Genomic DNA, 24,014 nt, shown 5'->3' with positions numbered 1-24,014 from the left:
TCATTTCAGCCTGAGTTTTCCTTAATATTTCCATCTCTTTTTTTTGTGAATCAGTCAGAAGTTTATCTCTATCTTCTAGTTCTTTGATTTTTTTTTTTTTTGTTTGTGTGTTCTTCTAATTCGTTGAATTTTTTGATCATGTTTATGGTTGTTCTTTTAAATTCTGTGTCCTGATTTATCTCTAAGGAGTTCTTGTTGTAAAACTCTTCTATAGGGCTGTTGGCGTATGATGGGGACATATTATTCGGGTTTTTCTTATTATTTTTAATTGTGATTTTGGCATGTGGATTTCTTTTGTTGTTTATGATTTTGGTGTGAGACTCAAGTCTTCCTTTGTTGAGTTTAAGACTGTTTCTGTTTGTATACTTGATGTGCCTTGGTTGTTTCTTATTGGGTATGAAAAGCTTGTTGATCTAGGCTTCAGGTTCTCCCTTTTGATTTTATATTGGAAGGACCAGATGGCTCTACTCCCGCTTACTCAGGAGTTCTGGCAGAGGCCCAAGTCAGGTGAGAATCAAATGCTCTCAGGCCTCCTCCTAAGGTCTGGGCACCTCTAGCCAGAAGGTACAGCACAATTTGGGAAGTCTGTTAGGCAGAGGCTGGATTCAAGTGATCTCAGGCAGTCTGCCAAAGTCTGGAACCCTACTAGAGAGCAGGGAAGCCTAGCTCTCCAGCAGTCAGAGGACCTGAAGATGGTCCCAATGTAGGGGAATGGGCATGACACGATTTGGAGAGCTCACGGACACGTGGAGCTAAGAGGGTAGTCCAGAGATCTGGGGTGCTGAGAGCAAAAGCCATCCTGTGCCCAAGGCTAGGAGAACAGGATGTGGGGTTGGGGAGATTGGAGTTGTTCAGGCTGTAGGGAAGTTAAGGCCCAGTGGGCAGGATCAGATTCACCAGGGAAGGCTGGTCTGGGAAATTCAAATCAACTTGGGGGTGGGGCAGCCAGGGTAGAAGGCTGGTCTCAGGCGTGCAAAGGCAAGTTGAGGGTGGGAACAACCCGTGAAAGCTCTAAGAAACTAGACTGAAAAATTGAGCTGGTCTCAACACAGGAGATCAGGATGCAATGGGTAGGTCCAGACTAAGAGGGTAGGGCAGAGATCTGGGGTGCTAAGAGCAAAAGTGGGCCTGAACTCATGGCTAGAAGGAGAACAAGATGTGGCTGATTTATTAATTTTTATTTTATGTGTATGAGTAAGTTTTGCTTGCATGTTTATGTGTACCCATGTTGTGCAATGTCTGCAGAGGCCAGCAGAGGGCATCAGATCCCCTGGAACTGGATTTAGGGATGGTGTGATAACTCATGGTGGCATGTGGGTGCTAAGAACTGAACCTGAGTCCTCTGCAAGAGCAGTCAGTGCTCTTAACCACAGAGCCATCTCTCCAGCCCCTAGTTTGAATTTTTTAAAGCAACATGCAAATAGGTTTTAAAATTTTCATGTGGATGATCACAGTAGGTAATGACTTCATTTGTAGTATTTTGGAGGGGACCATTCTATTTACAATACATATAATAGCAACAGTGTTTCAATCTGTAACAGAGCACAATGGGGTCACCCTTTCCTGAGTACAAAGCTAAGAAACATAAGACAATAAAATAATTAAGAAAGGTTTGTTACTTGTACAAGTAAGGAGAGTACTGGTGATAAGTTCTAAAGTCCTATCACTATAAACAACAAAACAGGGATTTTATTAGGGAAGCTTATGCATATTCATATTGAAAAAAATGTTATGCTTGGCCTAAAGGAGATGTTAAGTAAATATTTGCTAATGGATAAAAAAAAAATGTGAACTAATCACAGTAGGTTAATCATCCCAAAGTAAGATTCCTTCACATCCCCTTCAATCTACCATCCTGCAGACATTGTGTAACTTAGTGCTTCACTGTGTCTCCCAGAGTCACAGACTCTACCTCTGCCTGGCTTTCCTGCCAGGCCTCCCCTAACTCCAGAAATGCCATAGTCTTCAATGGGGGTAGGCTGCTTTCTTTAGCATGGTGCTGCAATTTCTTGTGCCTTGGCTTTTGTCGTCTTTTGTTTCTGGTAACAGCTTTTCCCTCCCTCAATTCTTACCTTCCCTGTCCTAGGAATCTCATATCAGACGTGACTATGTCCCTCTAGTGGGAGGTCCCTATTCTGAATCCCCTTCCCTGTAGTAGCTGATGGGTAGGATAGTTGCTTGCAAGCAGGTCCCTGGGTACAGGAGGATGCATAGTCTGTGGGAATTGCTGGACACTGAGAGACTTGGGAACAGAATGGATGTTTTGACACAATTGGTCTTGTTACATATAAATGGAAAGACTCCATAAGGCACTGAACAGAAACCAGGGGAAGGAGAGATACTTTTTAATGAAAGAGAAACAGAAGTATGCTTTGTAGAGACAAGGCAGGCAGAACTGAACACCCCAGTTTCTGTGGACCCTTTATTGAAGATTAAGGTGAAGTCAGAGTGATGTGAGCCTTCTGGAATGAAAACCTTGTTGCCTTTCGGGTCTTTGCTCACATGTGGTTGCTGATGAAGATGGGAAATCCTCGAACTGAGCTGTGCAGAGTGGGATGTTAAGCACACGTGAAGAGACCCACTTTTGCCCCTGGCTTCAGGCCCATTCCAGTCAGAGCAATGCCAGATTGTGGGAGGCCATCCTAGGGTTTGGGGGGATTAGGTTTGCTATTTTATCCATTTTTACTTCAAGTAAAATGTTTTAGACTTTTGCTATCTTTGAAAGAGTGTTGATTCCTGTGTCAGGTGTTATGGCTCTACAGCCATGGCTCATCTGTCCCCTGCTTTGAATCATTCCTTTCATTTGGATCTGGCTTATCCTTAGCATTGAAACATGAATTAAACAATATTTAACACTACTAAATTAGTTTAATGTTGATACCCTCTCGTAACCAGAAGAGCTACAGAGTCTCTGAGGCGGGTGGTTAGAGTCCCTTTTGGTCCTTGTCATGTGTCCTGTGTCATGTGGGACAGAGGGATAGCTCAACCAGCTGGGGCAATGGAAGGCACTGGGGTTTTGGGGCAGTAGCTCTCCATTACTTGGTGTGGAGATATTTCAACACTGTAACATGTTTCCTTACAGGGAAATCCCCTTCTCACTCATTTGCCTTTCCTTTTTCCTCCTGTCTGCAGTTGACAGGAAGTTGTGGGAATCCGAGTGTAGATTTCTATCCATGGGCAGGAATCCTAGGCCTCTACTGCAGTTCCCCAAAGGCCACTGGGAACCAGAAATCCATTGCTCAGGAATGAGAATTCTTGGACAGTCTTTCTTGATTGAAAGCTCATTGAAACCTGAGGCAGTTTTCAGGTTTAAATGTTATACTATTCTTGTGCTGGGTATTAAATTCAACTGATGGTAATTTATGCACATAATTTTATGGGTTTCTATAATTGGTTTCTTGGATATACATAGTTATGTGAATTGCCATTCAGCCTCTGTGGGAAAGTCTTTTTTTTTTTTTTTTGCAAGCTATCTTGTTCTTAAGCATTTTCTTCCCCCAAGTCTCTTTCTAGGCCTAAGAAGGAGGCATTAGAGCAGCTGTAGCTGTAGGCTGTACTATGTGGCAGAGGAAATATACTTCTTCAGAGGTGATAAAAGTCAAAAAGCTCTTCCCATAAGTTTTTGCTTTTGGTTTTTTACTCAATGCTATTTTTGTTTTAGCTTGTCCTTTCCTACAATGGTCAGGAACAAAATAATATGGAGAGCTGAGCCAGGTCCAGTGGACTGTAATTAGGCTAAACAACATAAGCAGTTGTAGGGATTCATGGCTCTGTTTCTGCAGAGGGAAGATCTGGACTGAATCCCATATGCCATAGGATTGCTAAAGAAGTGCTAGGGTGAGAGGTATAGGAACAGAATATGAGGAGCACAGAGAGGCTGCCTCCTCCTTTAGCTTGGTGATGACTCAGGTTCTGACCAGCTGTGTGGGTGGCTGGTCTCCCCCAATGGGTGGGTGAGCAGTAGGTACCCTCTGCTGAGGGAAGGTGGCCCTGGAGGAAGATTGCAAGGTCCAGTGTCATTCATTTTCGTGGACTCATAGACTAGAAGCTGTGTTGACAGCTCTAACTCCACATACTCTATAAAATACCTGTGGTATAATTTGGGGACCAAGAGTCTGGAAGAAGTGAACACAGTGCAAAGATACAGGACAAGAACACTTAGGGAGACTTAAATAGGAAACATACATTTATTTATTTATTTATTTATTATTTATTTATTTATTTATTTATTGGCAGGGTCTCCCATAGCTCCAGCCCACTCACTATGTAGGCCAGGCTGGCCTCGATCTCATAGAGATACACCTGCCTCTGAGTACCTCCAGAGTGCTGGGATTAAAAGTGTGTGCTACCATGCTTAGCACCAGGACACTTTTTAAAAAAATATTATTTTTATTTTATGTGTATGAGTGTATGCCTAAATATATGTAACTACACCCATGTCATGCAATGCCCACAGAGGTCAGAAGAGGGCATCAGAACCCTGGAACTGGAGTTACAGATGATGGTTAGGTGCTGTATGGGTGCTGGGAATAGGGTCCTTTGCATGAACAACCAGTGCTCTTAACAGCTGCTCCATTTCTCCAGCCCTAGGACATAATTTTTTTTAAGATTTCTTATGGAAATATCACAGCCCTACATATTTCACTGATTATGATAAGGCTAAAATTTTCCCTTAGAAGGGGACCGCCAGCAGTTGGTACGACTCACTGGAGAATGATGTCCTTGTAGACTGTACTTGTCCTTCCATGAAGGTTGTCAGCAAGTTCAGGCTGACAAGAAGAGAACAGTAGTAAGAAACAGGTTGTCATAGTTTTAGGGTACAAGCAGAGAACTATTTTCCACATTTGGCTACTTGTGAGAGCCATGTCACTGTGTCTTCATGCCTCAGGTTCCTCACCTTTTAAAAAAACATTTATTTTGTGTGTGTGTGTGTGTGTGTGTGTGTGTTTGTGTGTGTGTAGGGGAGAATATAATAGTGTGTATGTGGAGGTCAGAGGACAATTTGGAGGAGTCAGCTCTTTCCTAACATATGGGTTCTAGGGATCAAACTCAGGTCATCAGGCCTGGCAACGAGCACCTTTATCCACTCTCTGAAGGCCATCTCGTCAGTCTTGATATATCAACAGAAGGTGACAGATACATTTGAGGAGTGATTTAGAATTCTCTGAGATGATGACTGCATAAACAGCACAGGACTCACAGGGTTTCATAAACACTGGCTGTATTGTTTCATTCTTAGGCACCGTGTTGGACTGTATATGACTTTATCTGTTAAGATCCACAGCAGCAGTTTGGGGACAATGGAAACCAGGTAGTCATGTGGATAGAATGAGATACAGACAGATGGGTTCAAACTCAGGTTTTGTGGATGCCAAAGTTTTCTTTGGTTTCCTTCCATGTGTCTTATACTTCTTTATTATTTATTTTATTTTATTTTTTGGCAGTTGACCATTAAAAAAAACTCTCTGAAGGCCAGAGGGATAGCTCAGCAGGGAAAGTGCTTGCTGCCCAAGTATGTAAGCCTGACAACTGAGTTCTATCCTTGGGACCCATGTGAAGGTGGAAGGACAGAATCAACTCCACAAAATTCTCTGACTTCCACACATGTGCCTTGAGATACCCCCTCATCATGACCCCCAACACATAACAATAAAATAAGTAAAACTTCTTGAGCTCTGTAAGTCAGTCTCAAAATGCAGCTCTTACAAGATTTTATCACATGTGGTGTCAATGTCTCTTTCCTCCACAGATTCCTGTACTCTTGAACCTGAGCCGAGACCCTGAAATTAGCTTGCCTGCACTACCACTCATGTATGCCCTGGCCCTTGGTGCTTGCCTGGGAGGTAAGGGTGCTGATTTCACTGTGGGAGAGACCCTGTGGCCCAGCCAAAGCATCAGTTGGTAGTTACTAAATTGAAGATAAATTAAGGAACTGGAGTTACAGATGATGGTTAGGTGCCGTATGGGCCGTATGCCCCTTATGATTTTCTGAGGATAACATATCTTCAACTTAGGAACAATTTTGGACCTCTGTAGTTCCTCTGTAAAGCCTGTAACTTCCTCTGAAGAACTGCCTGTGGCATTCCAAGCCCATGGCCTGAGGACAATCACTACTGATACTTCAAAGCTAACGTGTTCCCACTCTGTGCCCATGAGGACCACAGTGTCCATATCAGAAGACTGCAGTGGCAGTTCTCTTTCACTTTTTGTCACGCCTCCTCTCTGTAATGGGGTGAAGCAGTGGATGATGAGCCTAATAGGTAAATACTTCTACCTAAAAGCAGAAAGATGAAAGATAATATATTGGTGCTGGGATTGAAGTTTAGACAAACTGCAAAGTGAATTAGAAAGTGTCAGATGAAAGTGATCTCTGGTGACTAAACATGAGGGCTTTGGCTATGGTTGTCTTCAAGGGAGGTAAGGTAGAGTCCTTCTCACAGTTAGACAGCTTAATCACTGTGGGAACACAGGAGGATTGTGGAGAATCTTAGATAAGCATACCAGATATATTAAAAGTTTTTTCTTATTACCTCCAGGCTTGTCTAGATAATCTAGCTTTCTTTGTTCTTTGGCTTATCTCTGACCATTGAATCAATAACTTTCTGGTTAGTTTATCTCCTTATTTGTGAAGGGGGATTAATATCATCCAGTGAAGCTTCTATGGTTTCAGGAGAAAGCTAATTATCTAATGTTGTGATTGATGATGAAACTCTTACAAGAGTTCAAAATTCCTAAAATTTCTTCTGTCTGAGAGGGGACAGAAAGATTGTAAAAGCCAGGGAGGAGGTATATGGCCATATGGAAACAGAGTCCTACAAGTTCCTGGGAACCTGTTCATATGATCTATGGCAATGGTGTCAGCATACACAAAGTCCCATGCAAACTCAGGCAGACGAAAACCCAGCATAGAACTGGGGAAATGAACATCAGACCTCAGTCTTAGCTGAAGAAATATTGGCAGCTGATTACTTCTAGGTGAGGAAGAGCTGATCTTCCTAAAACAAGGGACTCTAGCCAGGCTGACTAGACCTCAGTGGATGGACTTGCACTGGGGAATTTCTGGGGGTACTAACTTTGACACAATAGGCTTTAACACAGATGACAGAGTATATGGGTTCCAGAGGGGGTGGGTTATGGGATGGTGCCAGTGGGGTTGGAGGGGGTATAAAGATGATTAAAATTGTTTGAGATGTTCTGTATGAAATACAAAAAAAAATCAATAAAAACAAATTAAACAGCTCCAGGAAAAACAACATGAATTTTATTCATAGATGTAATTAACACTGGCAATAGAAACAGGATTAATGGACACTTGCAACTTCATCCCTTATATGGTTTTTTTTCACTCAAACCCATGAACTGTCTGCTATATTGCCCTGATATTGTTCTCTAGAGTGGGAAGCTAGTCACCTAACCTAAAATTACAGAGATGAGTGTATTCCATCAGAGTGAAAGTCCCTGAACGTATGCAGATGTCAGAGAGAAGCAGCAGGAATGTCAGAGAAGGTCGTCCTCAAGAGGGAGTGCTCAGTAGCATCTTAAACGGTAAAAAGTCTTCTCTGATTTCTTTAAAACATGAAGGGTGGATGGGAGGGGAGTCTCCAGGAGAGATGCTAGCATGGATTAATATAGATTAATAACCTACTGTAGGGCTAGATGCTGAGCATACTTGGGAAGCAGGTATGCAGCATTAGCAAACAATAAGGTTATAAATATTGAGTTCTTGGGCGTGGTGGTGCACGCCTGGAATCCCAACACTTGGGAGGCAGAGGCAGGCGGATCTCTATGAGTTCAAGGCCAGCCCGGTCTACATAGTGAGTTCCAGGACAGCTGGGGCTCCAGGGAGACCCTGTCTCAAAAAGACCCCAAAAAAAAAATTACTGATTTCTTTTTAAGTTAGTAGCTTCGGGCATTGGAAGATGCTTATTCCCGGCATAGCAGACATCTGCTTGTACTAGGTGTTAACTATATGCCAATTCTGATGGGGGGCTTTTTCTCATTGACTTGAGGTTTATGATTAAATATACCTAAAATAAAATTTACCCTTTTAATCACATTGAAGCATACAGTTCAGTGTCATTAAATACATTTGTAATGTACCTCATTTGCAATGTAATTAACACTGTCTCTAGAGCTATTTTCATTACCCAAACTGAAACTCCAAGAGGAAGAAGTAAATATCCATTACCTTAAAATTTAACATCTTGAAGAACACTTTGAATGGATTTTTTTCAAATGGCATTGGAAATGTACTTTGATATATAAACTAGGAGACATTGACTAGATAGGTTAAAACAAAAAAGGTAAATATTACTGGTCTGACTATCTTAGTTTCTTTTCCCATTGCTGTGATAAAATGCCCTGACAAAAGCTACTTAATGGAGAAAGAGTTTCTTGTGGCTCAACAGTTCAAGGTTCAGTCCATCATGGCAGGAAGTCAAGACAACAGGCTCTTGAAACATCTGGTCACCTTGCATCTGCAGTCAAGAAGCAGAGAGGAGAGTAATGAATTCATGCTGCTGCTTAGCTCCCTTTTCCCATTTGTATAGTCCAGGATCCCAGCCCAGGGAATGGTGCCACCCACAGTGAGCAGGTCTTCCTACCTCAATTAACTCAACGAAGATAATCCCCTATAGGCATATCCAGAGGCTCACCTCCCAATTAATTTTAGATTTTATCAATTAAGAATAACTATCATAACTCTACTCCTTGTCAACTTGGTAGGCAAACATATCACTTTAAGTCATAATGTTCCATTCCTTGTCCCCAAAGTCTCATGTTTATCCCATTATGCAAAATATCCAATTTCAAAAGTCTCTGTAGTCTTTAACAATTCCAACAGTTTAAAAGTCCATAGTTCACATCTCATCTACAACTCAAGGCAATCTCTTAGCTGTGAGCTCCTATAGAAGAAAACAAAAAGTTACATAGTTCCAACATACAATGGAACAGAGTGAACATGCTCATTACAAAATGAAAGGATCAGAGCATAACAAGGACTGATGGCACCAAAGAAAGACCAACATTTTTTGGGAAATACCAAAGCCTGTAGCTTCACGTCCAGCATCTGGAACTGGTGATGAAATTGGCAGACTTGAAAGGGCTTAGGTAGCTCCATCCCTCTAACTTTGTTGCCTGCAGCACACATAGACTCTCACATAGGCTGACTTCATTTCATGTCTGCATCTTTCCTTGGCAGATGTCCCATGGTCCTGCATTTCCAATATCCTAGGGTCTCCATTACAACTTAGACTTCATCCTAACAATTTCATAAAAGAAACTTTATTAGCTCTAAAAATCTCACATTGACTGCAACACACTGATAGTGGGTGACTTCAATACCCCACTGTCACCAATAGACAGGTCAATCAGACAACAACTAAACAGAAAAACCCTGGACTTAAATAACATAAATCAAGTGGACTTTACAGACATCTAAAGGACATTCCACCCAAACACCAAAGAGTGCACTTGCTTCTCAACAGTTCATGGAACTTTCTCCAAAATTGACTGCATATTAGGACAAAAAGCAAGTCTCCACAAATTTACAAAAATTGAGATATAATTTTATATTATATCTGACCACAAGCGAATAAAGCTAACTAGCACCAACAATTAAGTTGGGAAAAAGAACACAAACACGTGGTAACTAAGTAACATATTACTGAATGAAAATTGAATCATTGGAGAAATTAAAGATTTCTTAGAATTGAATGAAAATGAAATTACAACATACCAAAACCTTTGGGACACACACAGACACAAAATCTATATTCCATTAAAATAGAAAAATCTAAAAGAAATGGATATTTCTAGTTATGTATAGCCTACCAAAATTAAATCAAAATTACATAAATCATTTAAACAGATCTACAACAACCAATGAGATAGATACAATAATGAAAAATCTTCCAACTAAAAAGAGCTCAGAACCAGATGTATATGGCACAAAATTCTAGCAAACCTTCGAAGAACTAATACCAATACTAAAATTAGTCCTAAAAATAGCAAAAGAAGAAACACCTCCAAATTCCTTCTATGAAGCCAGTATTACTCTAATACCAAAACCAAACAAATGCTCAATGAAAAGAAAATTATAGACTAGTCTCTCTGATGAACAAATCTGAGGCACAAAAATTCTCAATAAAATACTTGCAAGGATACAGCAAAAATATTATCCACCATGATCAAGTTGGCTTCATTGAAGAGATGTAGGGATGGTTCAACATATGTAAATCAATAAAGGCGATTTACCACATAGACTTTTATGCAATAGCATAGTGGTTACTTGTCCTGTTGCTGTGACAAATTATCTGACAACAGCATTTTGAGATGTGTAAAGTTTATTTTGGCTCATAGTTCGAGGTTATAGTCAGGGGCGAGGTTATAGTGAGAAAGGTATGGTATCAGGTACAGGAGGCAGCTGGTCACACTTTGTCCATAGTCAGGAAGCAGCGAGAGAGAGGATTATTGGTGCTCAGCTTGCTTTCTCCTTTTTATTCAGTCTTAGACCCTAGCCTATGGAATGGTGTTGCACACAGTTAGGACGGGTCTTCCTACCCAAATTAATCCAACTTAAAAACACTCTTACAGACCAGAGATTTGTCTCTTGGGAAGTTCTATGTCTATGTTGCCCAGTGTGAACTCAGATCATGTGCCAATCTCTGTTTTGTTCTGAATGGAGCTCTTCTCATTGAGTTTAGGAGTTATAAGTATTTGGGGGTCTAGGGAAGAGGATAACATGGCACTGAAGTGTGCTTTCATGGAGCAGATGAGGAATATCTGCTCTCCTGTGTGAGAGATTGTCAGATGATGAAAAATAATGGTTAGGCAAAAGGGCTTGGCATCTTTCTTTTCCTGTTTCTGTGATAAAAGAACCTGACAAAATAACTCAGTGGAGAAAGGGTTTAGTCTGACTCATAGTTGAAAGTACAGTCCACCACATCAGGGAAGTTGAGACAGTAGGAGCTTGAAGCAGCTGGTCACAGTATATCTGAAGTCAGGAAGCAGAGAGCAGTGAGTTCATGCTGTTGCTCAGCCTTTCCCACTTACGCACTCTAAGATATCTCCAGGGGATGTGATACCTATAGTGAGTGGGCCTTCCCTCAACATAATTAACATAGTAACCCACAGGTGTCCCCAGGAGCCTATCTCCCAGGTGATTCTAGATTCTGTAAGTTGACAACAACAACTATCACACCTGGCAAGTGTATAGAGTCTCATTTGTCAGGTCTTTGGCCTGAGAACAGGACCTTGTAGGTAGACAGGTGATAAGATGGACACATCTGAGTGTAATACCCAGAGGAGGTGATCTTGGGCAGTCAACAAACCATGGTTTGTACATTGCCACTGGCCCTAGACCCTCCCTTCAGATGCTCTGTGCCTTTCCACAGAAAGCCTCAGGCAGCCTTAAGCTCAGCCCCTCTGATCTTGCTCTAGAATCAGAAAGCCTGATTCAAGTTCAGAGCTTGTCATCACTCAGCCCTGACACAATGGCAACAATTTCAGCCTCTGTATCATTGCTTATGTCTGGTGCACTGGTTCTCCTCCATCTCTGTTATTTATGTTTCCCTGTCTCAGAAGCATTGCTCTCCTGTGTTCAGCAAACTCTAGGCACCCACAAAGTAGCACCCGCTGCTCACTAATCCTCAGAAGAAAGAATGTATTGCTCAACTGTTTATGCACTGATGTTAGAACTGACCTACTTAGCTGAACCTGGGTCATGCACTTGAATACTGATGGTTACAGTTATGGAGAAAAAAGAGGCCCATGGACTTGTTCATGCAAATTTATTCTTCCATAAACCAGTGTATGTGTTTGTGATAGTGGATGGGGTGAAAGGAACAATCTGATTGGATGGCTTTGGTTGTATTCTTCACATATACTAGGAGGGCTGGTTTATATGACTGTTTACACAGTATGTCTTCTCATGTGCACAGAGAAGGCTTACTCAGAAAACATTTGCGTGAAGGAAATGCCCTTGGTGAACAAAACCAAGTGATACAGTTTCGCCTAGTCTTTCCTTCCCTTTTTCAATCTGCTAAAAGAGTTACCTGGTAGATGTCTGAGTTTGCATTTCTGAGGTTGTTCATGTCTCAGATTTTGTTTCATTGTTTAGTATGGGGTGCGCAGGGATCTCGGGGCCCCTGCGCGCACCTGGAAGCACGCGGCGGGTCCAGCGGGCTTCTCCGTTGCGCGCACCTGGAAGGATCCGCGGGTCTGGTCATGCTTGAGTGCTGAAAGTCTCTGCTGCCGGGGCTTTGCCTGGCTGAGTTCCGCCCTAATTTCACCCGTGTAATCTCTCTCTGAGTTCAGGACCCGTCAGCTGCCGGGTCACGAGTAGAGGTATGAGGCGGCTAAAGCTAGGTCTCCATGAGTCCATGACAGAAGGATAGCGCCCCCTGGAGAGGCTGGATCGTAGGCAGTGAGACACAGGGTTCAGCTTTCCATGTTACAGCTCTTTATTAAGTGTCTCTGCTCGGCTCCAAGTCTCAGTGTCCCAGCTCTGGTTCCTAGTGATCCAGCTCCAATATTGAGAGAAAACCAGGACATTTTTATACCGTGGGGGTAGTGGGAAAAGCTTTAGCTGATAGGTACTTTGTGAGATGCCCTATTTACATATGGAAGTAGGCTCCTGCCAGGCTGCCAGACTGCCAGAAAAATCACACAGGAAAGCATGGCATTTCCAGAGCAGGAGGCCTTGTTTCTTTGGCGGCTACTTCAAAAGACGAGTCAGGAAGATGCTGGGAAGGTACCCTGATGAAAAGGAGTCTTCTGCATATGAAACCGAGCTCATGGGCTGTCCGGACATGGAGAGACTACTACTTCACAACAGGGGTCCCCAACAGTTTAGAAAGGACATTGCCACCCATGACAGTTAGCTTTGCTTGCATTTTCTCTAAAAGATCTCAAAGGGACATTTCCATTCTCCTTAGCATTTCTTCCCCCCTCCCCCATAATATAGAGCTGCCATAATCCTACCTGTGAAGGAATCATGCTGTTTACAATGGATTAATTTATTTTCTGGTGATAGTTTGCTTGTGTTTCCAGACACTTACAAAGCCATCACTTGGATGGTGACTGTAACCATGGTATTCAGGTGTCTGACAAGCAGAAAAGAGCAGAAGCTTATCACTGAGATGAACCTGGACTTTATTTTATTTTTAAAATTCTGATTCCAGGTAACGGCACACTGATTGGAGCATCTGCAAACGTTGTTTGTGCAGGGATTGCAGAGCAGCATGGGTATGGATTCTCTTTCATGGAATTTTTCAGGTATTTTAAAAACTCATTTTAAGTAACCATTTAACTACCAATTTTCTAAGCTTAATTAAAAAAGTTCTGATACATACTGCTAAACACTAGGACACTCATGCTTTTAGTGATTGGAGAGACTTTGGTGTAGATGTTGTCAGCTCAGATAAAAACACATTACTATTTGTTACTTGTATTAGCTTCATCGTACAAAGGATGATTCAAGTGTTCTGAATGATGTGAGTTGAATTGGGTCAGAAAGTGGTAGAGAGCTTGCTGGATGTTTCATGTTACTGTCCTCTTCAAAAATCCCAATAGGAACTGATTTTTAAGGTGGTGCATTCATAGGAAAAAGGTGCTTGTAAGGACTCAGAAATAAAACTGAAGACTAGAGCAAAGATAATTATGCTGAAGGGCAGCCTGAAGCAGGTGTTTCTTGTGTGAGCACCTCATGGGAGGTCTGTACAGAGATGTGCCCAGGGCTGGGGGGGAGATTAGGAGAATCTGTTTCAGAGATGTGGGGTTCATTCTGGAGTCTTGCCTACTGTGTGCCTATGTTTACATAGCGCAGGTGTACTTTGCAAGCAGAGGAGGGAGAGGATTTGAAGCCAATGACCCCTGTGAAAAGGTACAGTTCAAATAAATCTGCTGTTGAGCTGTGAAACCACACTTTGGTATACCTGCAGTGATGGGGTTCAGCCAACCCTTATGTGAAGATCTGTAACATTAGTTTGGCTAAGTGGCAGAGGGCCTATGGCTCATGGAGACAGTTTTCCCTGACCCAGACACTTGTTCTTCTACAAGATGCTGCTTACCCAGGTGTAAATCTGGACAAGTGCCCTGGTTGTCATACATATTTGAGGACTGAGAATGATGTCTTAGTTCTTACATTAAGCAGCGTTCTCTGGATGACAAGATTAGCTTACAGAAAAAGTATTGATTAGTCCAACAGTGATGGTCTGCATAGTGGAGAATCACAGAACCTGGTAGTTTCTCAGCCTGTGAAGACAGGTTCTACAGAAGTCCTATCTGCCACTGAAGGTCTGGAAGATTCCTGGAGAGCCACTGGTATTCAAATCATATGGAAAGGCCAAAAAGGCTGGAATCTGGTGTCAGCATGGACTAGCAATAGATGCACTTGCCCAGGAAGAAGTGAAGGCAGGCAGGCAAGCAACTACTTCTTGACAAGCTGGAACCTTTGGTGGGTGAAGCCATATCTCCAGTACCTTGTTTTTTTGTTGTCCCAGCGTACAGCATGAGGTTTCACTTTAATGGTGCTAATCTCCTTAACAGTTATAGCTATTTCATCAGTACCTGCCTTGTTCAAAACTTTAAACTTAGTTAAGGGCCTTTTCTCACCAAACTTGGACATTTTTCATATCTTTCTGCTCTCTGTCATTGTAAACCCATTGAAGGTAAGTGAGAGGTATCCATTCCATACCTGAATGCCATTCTGTATTGAAATTTTCTCTACCAAAAGAATTCAGTTTCACTAAAAATTTTAACACATGGGCAAAATATAGCCTGATGCCTTGCTGCAATGTAGTATGAATGGGCTGTAGTTCAATCCTTTTCCAGCAGAGTCTTGTTCCTTTCTGAAACCTCATCAGCACAGCTGTTACTATCTGCACTTCTGTAGCATTCTGGTCTTCCACATTCACACCAGAATGGCCTGTTAAGGTCTGTTTACAGCATTCTACAACTTCTCTAGGACATAGCTACAAACTCTTACACATTCTCTCTACAAGCAGTTCCAAAGACTGGCAAACTTACATGATAGGGCTAGATAGTCCAATGTCCATCAGCACACTGGAGAGGCAGAGTAGACAGTGGCTGCTCAGTCCATGAAGCTGGAAAATTTATCCATCCTCGATGCAGTGCTGAAAGCCTGGAAGATCCCTGGGGAGCCACTGATAGTGATGTCTTAACATTTCAATTTGTGGATTAAAGTTTCCAATACAGGAAATTTGAGGAACATAGTCAAACACAGCAAGTTGTCACCATATATAAAAGAATGTTAACTTTGGAGAAATTTTTTTATATGAGCCATTTCTCCAGTTCATGAGAAATTAGTACTATTCTGTAGAACTAGAAGACTGTCACTCAAATGCCTCTAGCCTCTTCTTGGCTCATCCAGGCACAGGACTTACTGGCCCCTCTACTTGCTTTCTACTTTCAGTGAGCAGGAAAACTTCACGGCCCATTTTGTAGCACTGGGTGGTCTCACAAGGGAGTATGAGAAGTCTGCTGTTAGTTTTATGAAAAGAAAATAGTTTCTTACATGATGGTAGGTGGGAGGTTACTTGCTGGAACATGAGTAACATCAGTAACTAAAGCACTGAAGAAAATGACATCTTTCCCCCAACAACCCTTAACTGCCAATAGTCCCTTAGCCTCCCCCATCCATGATGAAATGTTGATAGGCCCAATCATGTGCAGGTCTTTTGCATATAATACAGATGTAATGAGCTCATGAGTTCAAAAGATATGTCATGTTCACAAGACTTCTTGGCTTCACATCTCCCCATCCCCTGGCTCTTTTATTCTTTCCATTTCCTCTTCTATGATTTTCCTCAAGACTTGGAGAGGGTGATAAAGCTCTCCCTCTTAGGGTCATCTCATATCACTTTCCCTTTTTATATGGTCCAGGATTCCAGCCCAGGAAATGGTTCTTTCCACAGTGGGTGGGACTTCCCACCTCAGTTAACCTGATCCAGATAATTCCCTGGCATGCCCAGATGCTCAGCTTCACATCTCCACACACTTCCTCATAGGTGTGCACAAGGCTTGTCCCCCAGGGGATTCTGGTCTCTCAAGCTGACAACACTGACCAACACATGTTTCTGGGAAATCTGGGAGCTGACTGCTCTGGTTTCTGTAAATGACTTGTTCATTTTGTTGCAAGCCTGGGGGTTTTAAAATTTACCTTTGAAGTCTATTAGTTTCACTAGAGTATCCTCTGGTACCTCATGGCCTTTCTAACATGTAGAACTTTGTCTTCTTTTAAAAGCTTCACGAAGTCCTTCTGGACCACAGCTTTAAATATTTGTTGTATTTTTTGCTTCCTGGCTCTCTTTATGTTGAGTCATACTATCTTCCATTTCAACATAATTTACTTTATTTTCATGAAAACATGAGAGTGTTTGATTTTCTTGTTTCTTCAGTGCAATTTATTACATTTCACTTCTTTATGGTCTTTCAGGAACATCTTGTACCTTATTCTTTTTTAGCATAATTTGGTCTTTGAGTCTATTTCTGTTATTGGTGTTTAAGGTTTTGATCCAAGTTTTTTTTTTTTTTTTTTTAATCCCTATGTGCTATTTGAGTGTGGGTAATTCCACATAGAGTGCTGTCATGCAGTATTTTTTCCAAGTTTGCATTTGACTTTTTGGAAGCATCTTATGGACCTCAGTGTTTAGAATACAAAAATCATTAAAAATACACTTAAGTTTATTAGCACTTACAAAATCCATAGGGTATAGAAATATTCCAATAATGAATAACATAACTGAAAATTTAGATTTGCTAAGGACACAGCCCCTTATGGAATCACATGTGGGTACTGCCCACTGAAGGACTTAGTTTGCTTTGAAAATGTGCTATAACTTGAGAGAGTATTTGAAGGACTAAGTATACTATATGTGGTATTTTATATATACTACATATAAGATATATTAAAAAGTATGCCTGTTTAATTACCCTCACTTCTTAACCTTCTTACATGTTATAGTATACACACATGCAGTTCTTTACATATATATATCATAAGTTAGGATCTGAATATAAAAGAGAACACATAGATTATTTTCTCTGAGTTTGGATGACTTCACTTAATATTATGTATTCTAGGTCCATCCATTTTCCTGAAAATTTTGTGATTTCATTTTTTTAGAGCTGAATAATATTCATATTTATCCAAGATTTTCATTATCCATTTGTTCATTGATGGACAACTAGGTTGTTTCCATTTCCTTGCTATAATGAGTAGAGCAGTAATAAATATAGGGATATAAATATCTCTAAGGTAAAGTATAGAGTTTTGGGCATATGCCTAGCACTGAGTAACTGGACCATATGTTAGTTCTGTTTTTAGGTTTTTGAACAACCTCCAAACTGATTTCCATAATGGCTGTACTAATTTACATTGCCATTAGCAGTGAATAAGGACTCCTCTTTCTCCACATCCTCTTCAACATTTGCTGTTAGATTTCTTGATGATAGCCATTCTGGTTGGGGTGAGGTGGTGTCTCTGAGTAGTTTTAATTTGGTTTTCTCTGATGACTAAGGATGTTGAGTACTTTAAAAAAATAGTTGGTGGCCATTTGTATTTCTTTATTTGAAAACTGTCTATTCAATTTGTTATCCCATTTGTTCACTGGTAGTTTTATTTCCTTGGTATTTAATTTCAGCAGTTCTTTGTAATTCTGGGTATTAGCCCCTTGTCTGATGTATAGCTGGCAAAGATTTTCTCCCATTCTCTGCCCTGTCTGTGTGCTCTGTTGACAGTCTCTTTTGCTGTGTAAAAACCTTTAGTTTCATGTAGGCCCATCTGTGATAGGAAAAAATATGAATCTAATTTTATTCTTCTGAAGGTAGATACCAAGCTTTGCCAGTACCATTTGTTGCATAGGCTCCTTTGTCCAATGTAGGTTTTTGCCTCTGTTGTCAAGAATTAGATAGTTATAGTTTTGTCAGTTTATTTCTAAGTTGCTATTCTGCTGCATTGGTCTAATGGTCTGTTTTTATGCCAGTACCAGACTACCTTTATCACTACAACTCTATGGTATAATTTGAGGTGATAACTTCCAACTTTATCTTCTTATCCTTGGGATTGCTTTGAGTGTTCATGGTCTTTGGTGGTTCCATATGAACTCTTGAATTGTTTGTTCTAGATCTGAGAAATATGACATTGGAATTTTGGCAGATATTGCATTAAATATGAAGATTAATTTTAACAGCATAGCCATTTTCACAATGTTAATTCTGCCAATCTAGGAGCATGGGTCTTTCCCTCATCTAGTATCTTCTTTGATTTCCTTTTTTAGTGTCTTGAAGTTTTCACTGTAGAGGTCTTTGTATTCCTTGGTTAGGTATATTCCTAGGTATATAATTTATTTGGAGATATTTCTAAATGGATATTTGTCCTAATTTCTTTCTCTGAGCATATATGAAGGCTACTTTTTAAAATATTAATTTTTTTAATCCTGAAACTTTACTAAGTGTTTATTAGCTCTAGGGAGTTTTCTAGTAGATTCTATAGGTTTTTAAAAGTATAGACTTGGCCTGGAGAGATGACTCAGCAGTTGAGAGTACTTACTATGCTTGTAGAGGACCCAGCTTTGATTCCCAGAACCCACATGGTGGCTAACAACCATCTGTAACTCCAGTTCCAGGAGATCTGATGCCCTCTTCTGACCTCCGTGGGCACTGCACAACATGGGTGCACTTACACACATGCAGGCAATACACATAAAAAATAATAAATAAAATATTTTAAAAGTTAAGTATAGAATCATGTCATCTGCAAATGGGGATAGTTTGACTTCTTCCTCTCCTATTTTTATCGCTTTTATGCCTTTCTGTTGTCTACTTGCTGTAGCTAAGACTTCAAGAACTATATTAAATAAGAGAGGGAGAGTGGGCATCCTTATCTCTTCCTGATTTTAGAAAAAGTGCTCTTAGTTGTCTCCACTTAATGATGGCTGTAGGTTAGTTGTATATAGAATTCTTATTTTTAGGTATGTTCCATCTAATCCTAATACCTTCATGACTATTATAATGAAAATATGTTGAACTTTGTTGAATGCCTTTTTGACATCAAATGATTATGTGATTCTGGCCTTAAGTTTATTTATATAGAATATTAAATTTATTGATTCATGTATGCTGAACTAACCTTGTCTTTCTGGGATGAAGCTCACTTGGGTCATAGTGTATGATTTTCTTAATATGTTCCTGAATTAGGTATGCAAGTATTTTGTTGAGAATTTTTACATGTATGTTTATCAAATAAATTTGTTTATAGTTTTCTTTTTTTGTTGTATCTTTATCTGGTTTTGGTATCAGAATAATACCAAATTGTAGAATGAGTTTGGTAATGTTCCTTCACTTTCATTTTGTGGAACAAATAGAAGAATTGGTGTAAGATCTTCCTTGAGAGTTTCCTAGAATCCAGCAGTGAATCCATCTGGCCCTGCGATTTTTGTTGAGGGGAAAACATTTGGTTACAGCTTCTATCGAATTGCTTTTAATGGATCTGTTTATATCTTCTGTTTTAGTTTTGATAGATGATAAGCATTTAGAAATGTGCCTGTTTCTTCTAGATTATTCACCTCGTTAGAGTATAAGTTTATAAAGTAATTTCTGTATTTCACTGGAGTCTCTTGTAGTGACACATTCTAATCTCTAATTTTGTTAATTTGTGTCTTATTCCTCTTTATCAGATTGGCTAAGGGTTTTTTGGTCTTACTAACTTTTTCAAAGAATCAACACACTGTTTGGTTAATTGTCTAGTGTATTTTCTAGTCTCCAAGTATTTTTGTGTTTTTTGTACTTTCTCTTGTTAATTTCTATTTTATTATGTTGTGGTGTGAGAGGATACAAAGAATATCTAAATTTTTTGTACTTATTGAGATTTGATTTGTTTCCTGTGATATGATCAATTTTGGAAAAGGTTCCATGTGCCACTAAGAAAAATGTGCATTCTCTATCTGTTGGGTGGAATGCATGTAACTATTAGGTTGTGTTGATCCATATTGTTTTTAGCTCTGAAGTATTCTTACTTGTCTTTAGCTTGGAAGATTTAGCTAAACATTAGAGTATTGAAGTCCCTCACTATTATTGTGTCAGAACCTATGTGGCCTCTTATGCCTTTTAGTTATGAAATTGGGGGCTCTAATATTTTGTACATAAATGTTTATAATTGTTTTATTTTCTTGATGAACTGTTCCCTTTACTTATATATAATATACGTTTTTATCTCTTTTAATTAGTTTGGGTATGATGTTTACTTTCTCTGATATGAGGATAGTGTGAAGGCTTGAATGAGGAATGTCTCCCATAGGCTCCAAATATTCGAAGACTTGGCCTCAGTTGTGGCAATGTTTGCTGAGGTTTATGAGGTCTGGTCTTGGTGGAGGAAGCATGTCCCTGGGGGAGGGCTTTCAGAGTTCATAACCCTATTCCACTTGCAGTTTCTTTCTCTGCTTCCTGTGTGCTTGAAGATGTGAGTGCTCAGCTTTCTGCTCTGGCTGCATCCTGCCATGCCTCCACCACCATGATGGACTCTTATCCCTCTGAAACCATAAGCCCAATAAATTCTTCCTTCTGTAATTTGCCTTGGTCATGGTGTCCTATCATGGCCACAGAAATGTATCTAATACAGATAGCTATGCCGGCTTCTTTGTGGTTACCATTTGCTTTATAGCTTGTTTTCTATCCTTTGATACTGAGTTTTTTTTTTTTTTTTATGCCTTTGCTGGGTAGGTGTGTTTCTTGGAGATAACATTCAGTTGATTCTTATTTTTAATCCAGTCTTTTTGTAGTGAATTGAGGCCATTTATATTTAAAGTTACTGTAGAAAGAGGTTTGCTTTTTTTCTATAAATTTGTTTGTTGACATTTTGATTTGCTGAATTATTGATATAGTCTTTTCCTTCTTACTAGTTTTGAGAGTTTACTAAGTTATGTTGGATGTGGTTGTTTCATTCTTATGCCTAGTTTACTATTCTTTTCATGGATTATATACCTTAATATATTCATGTAGCAGAGGCTATCTTTCTTTTTTTTCCCTGTGAAGTATTCCATTAATAATTTTCTGCAGTGCTGTCTTGGTTTTAAATGAATTGACTTGATTTGTGTTTGTCTTGAAATATTCTTATTTTGCCATCTATTTTAAATGATAACTTTGCAAGGTATAACATTCTCAGTTCACAGTTGTTTACTTTCAGAGCTTGAAATTTCATTATATGTTCCTTTGGCTTTTATAATTTTTGATGAACAGTCTGGGATAATTCTCATATTTCTGTCTTGTATGTAAGCTGACTTCCTATACTATTTTTAGGATTATTTCTTTACTCTGTAATTTTAACATCCTGACTATGATGTGTCATGGAGAGCGTCTTCTGTGGTGGTATCTACTTGGAGTTCTACATATCTTTTATGTTTGGATTCTACTTTTTCTAAGTTTGGAAAGTTTTCTGATATAATGTCATTAAGCAGTCTGTTCTGTTTGATTTCATCCTTGGTCCTCCTTATACACCATGAATTGTCAGGTTGGGCCTCTTGAATATATCCCAGACTTCTTGGAAACTTCATTCATGCTCCTTATTTTTTTCCCTTGTAGATGTCTGTTTGTATTGTTGTCTTGACTTTGTCCTCCATTCCTGAAATTCGTTCCTCTGCATGGTCTTGTCTGTTTACAATGGTATTTGTTGTGGGTTTTTTTTGATTGCTCATCTCCTTCATTTAAAGCATTTCTCTTTGGTTACTTGTCATTGTTTCAATCTCCTTGATGAATTTTTTTCCTCTATATTTTGGTCTTTTGCTTCCAGTTTACTGACTGTTTCATTCACTTTGGAGGCTGTCTTGTAGAGGTCTTAGATAGGTTTCCTTAATTCATGCATCCATTTATTTGATTATTCAATATGATCATTAATTCTTTTAATATTAAGACTCTGAATTCTGTCTTAGACATCTCAGCCATTCCTGTAGTTTTGGATTCCCTTATAGGGGAGCTGATTCTTTGGGGATGGATCATTGGGAGTGGTTGTATCATATACTTTGTGTTTTTCTGTCGTGTATTCTGCGTCTGTTAGAGTAGGTTTGTCTTTCAGTTTTGACTTCCCCTTCTTCCAAATATATTTGGATGTTTTGCTTTCTTTGATTCTTCCTAGAGGGATATCAGCATGATTCTAAATCATGGAGACTGGTGGAACCTTGTATTGGCTGACAAATGGAGTCACCCAGGTGATCTAGTCCTGGGCATGTGCCAACAAGACCAAGGGTGGAGGCACATACCAAACTCTAATGCAACCAGATGGGACCAATACCCCATCAGTCTTTGGACTCTAGGAACCTACTGGGGGCAGGACACCAAATGTTAGACCCAGTGCAGTCTGTAATCTATCTGGTGGTGTGGTTAAAGTCACAGGCCTGAAGTAACCTCTAGGATTATAGAAGTATAGACTACCAGTCATGCAGTAACCACTGGAACCTTAGAAGTCAAGACTTCATTTCCACAGTAACCCCAGAGACCACTGAAACCAATCCCTAGACTCTCTGTGGAAGGGACCCTGGGCATACTGGAGCCAAAGCCGAGCCCCTGTGTTAACCTCTGAGACTACCAAGGCTGGAAACCTGGCTCCATGGTTCTCCCAGGTCCCTCTGGTCTAGTCCTAACGTGCTCTCTGGACTTACTGGAGAAGAAGGCTTGTTCAAGTAGTGCTCTATGGTCTCCGACTAGCCATCCTATTTGCAGGATGCTCTCTGGAACCACCAAAGCTGGAGGCCTAGAAGCACAGTGCTCACAGGTCCTGGGGCAGTTAGAAGTATGGTCCTACCAGAGGTGGGAGCCTGCTCATGCAATGCTTGCTGGTCTCACAGAAGTCAGAGACCTGTTTCTACAGAACTCTCTGTTTCCACAGGAGCCAAAGGTGTGTTCATTCAGTGGTCTCTGGTCCCATTGGAGCCAGGGGTAGAGCATAGGTGAGGGGCAACTGGCAGGTGTTTGGTTACTCAAAGCAGTTGTGCTGGGAAGTCTTCATCCAGCTTGGATGTTGGCTTTCCCCATTGCTAAAAAGATGGAGCCCCAGTATTTAGATGTTTTGTGCTTTCTTTTAGTTTGATTTCATTCATGCACTCATGCAACTGCCAGTTGTTATCAGTTCTACTATTCACAGTTTAAGAGCACTTTCTGTTCAGTGCTGTGGACATAGTTTCTGTCTTCTGAGTTGCGGTCTCTTTTATTTCTGAGGGTTGTCCAAGAATGTTTTGTTTCTTCTGTCTTATCACAGTCTGCATTCAGGCACCGCCCTCTTGTTGCTGTCCCTTCCCTCTGTCAGTCCTGAATGGTCACCTGCATACCTTCCTGTTTTCTGCCTTCTTCCCCACCAAGATGCTGCCAAGGCTGCCACCTGGAGTTCTGAGCACTGCTGTGTCCTCTCCTGCTCGCTACACTACCGTGATTGTTTTACAGCACTTTTACATTTTGGGTGGCCATTCTACTTCTGGCTGTTGTTTTCTCAACTTTTTATTAGCTTTTCCTGGCTTCTCTGGTTCTGTGCACAGGCTTGGGACAGGTACATGAGAGACTGATGAGAGTCTTTCATGAGACTGATGCTTATTTTGTTGCCAGCAATGTGAAGTTATGGCACTTTGTATCTTCAGCTGTACTGAAAGGCATGAGCTCTCTGTGGCTTAGTTTGTATTTCATGTTGACCTATTGAGTTCATTGTGGCTGCCTTCCCTGTGGCTTCCAGACCCACCCCCTTCTTTTGAAGACAAGGATATCATTAACACCCATTTTGCACTTCTATTCTGCCATGACCTTCTTTCTCTTGAGAGCATCTTTCTTATATTTCCTGGGAAGGATAAGACTGTATTTTTCTTTCTTTGAAGAGAATTACTTTATTATTGGAGGCTATTCTGATGCTATATTCTCTTATCGGGCAGAAAAACAGTCTTCTGGGTGTTCTTCCACAGGGAATCAGGCCACTGCATTTCATTCCTACCAAAGTACTACACATATATCTACAAAACGTT

General features: G+C 40.4%; 1 protein-coding gene across 2 annotated transcripts in view; it reads left to right on the top strand.

Annotated features, from left to right (window-relative positions):
- The window catches only part of Oca2 (OCA2 melanosomal transmembrane protein), a 378,404-nt gene that overhangs the window by 248,728 nt on the left and 105,662 nt on the right, over positions 1-24,014 (top strand). For both annotated transcript variants that reach the window (XM_008833639.2, XM_008833638.2), the window contains exons 22-23: positions 5,750-5,843; positions 13,182-13,275. In XM_008833639.2, the coding sequence (XP_008831861.1) occupies positions 5,750-5,843; positions 13,182-13,275 (188 nt within the window). The remainder of the gene's footprint in view (positions 1-5,749; positions 5,844-13,181; positions 13,276-24,014) is intronic.

Source organism: Nannospalax galili, unplaced genomic scaffold (assembly GCF_000622305.1).
Source record: "Nannospalax galili isolate Female #2095 unplaced genomic scaffold, S.galili_v1.0 scaffold135, whole genome shotgun sequence".
In the NCBI taxonomy this organism is placed as follows: domain Eukaryota; kingdom Metazoa; phylum Chordata; class Mammalia; order Rodentia; family Spalacidae; genus Nannospalax; species Nannospalax galili.
The sequence above is the reverse complement of the archived record's forward strand: the minus strand, read 5'-3'. Positions and strand labels throughout refer to the sequence as shown.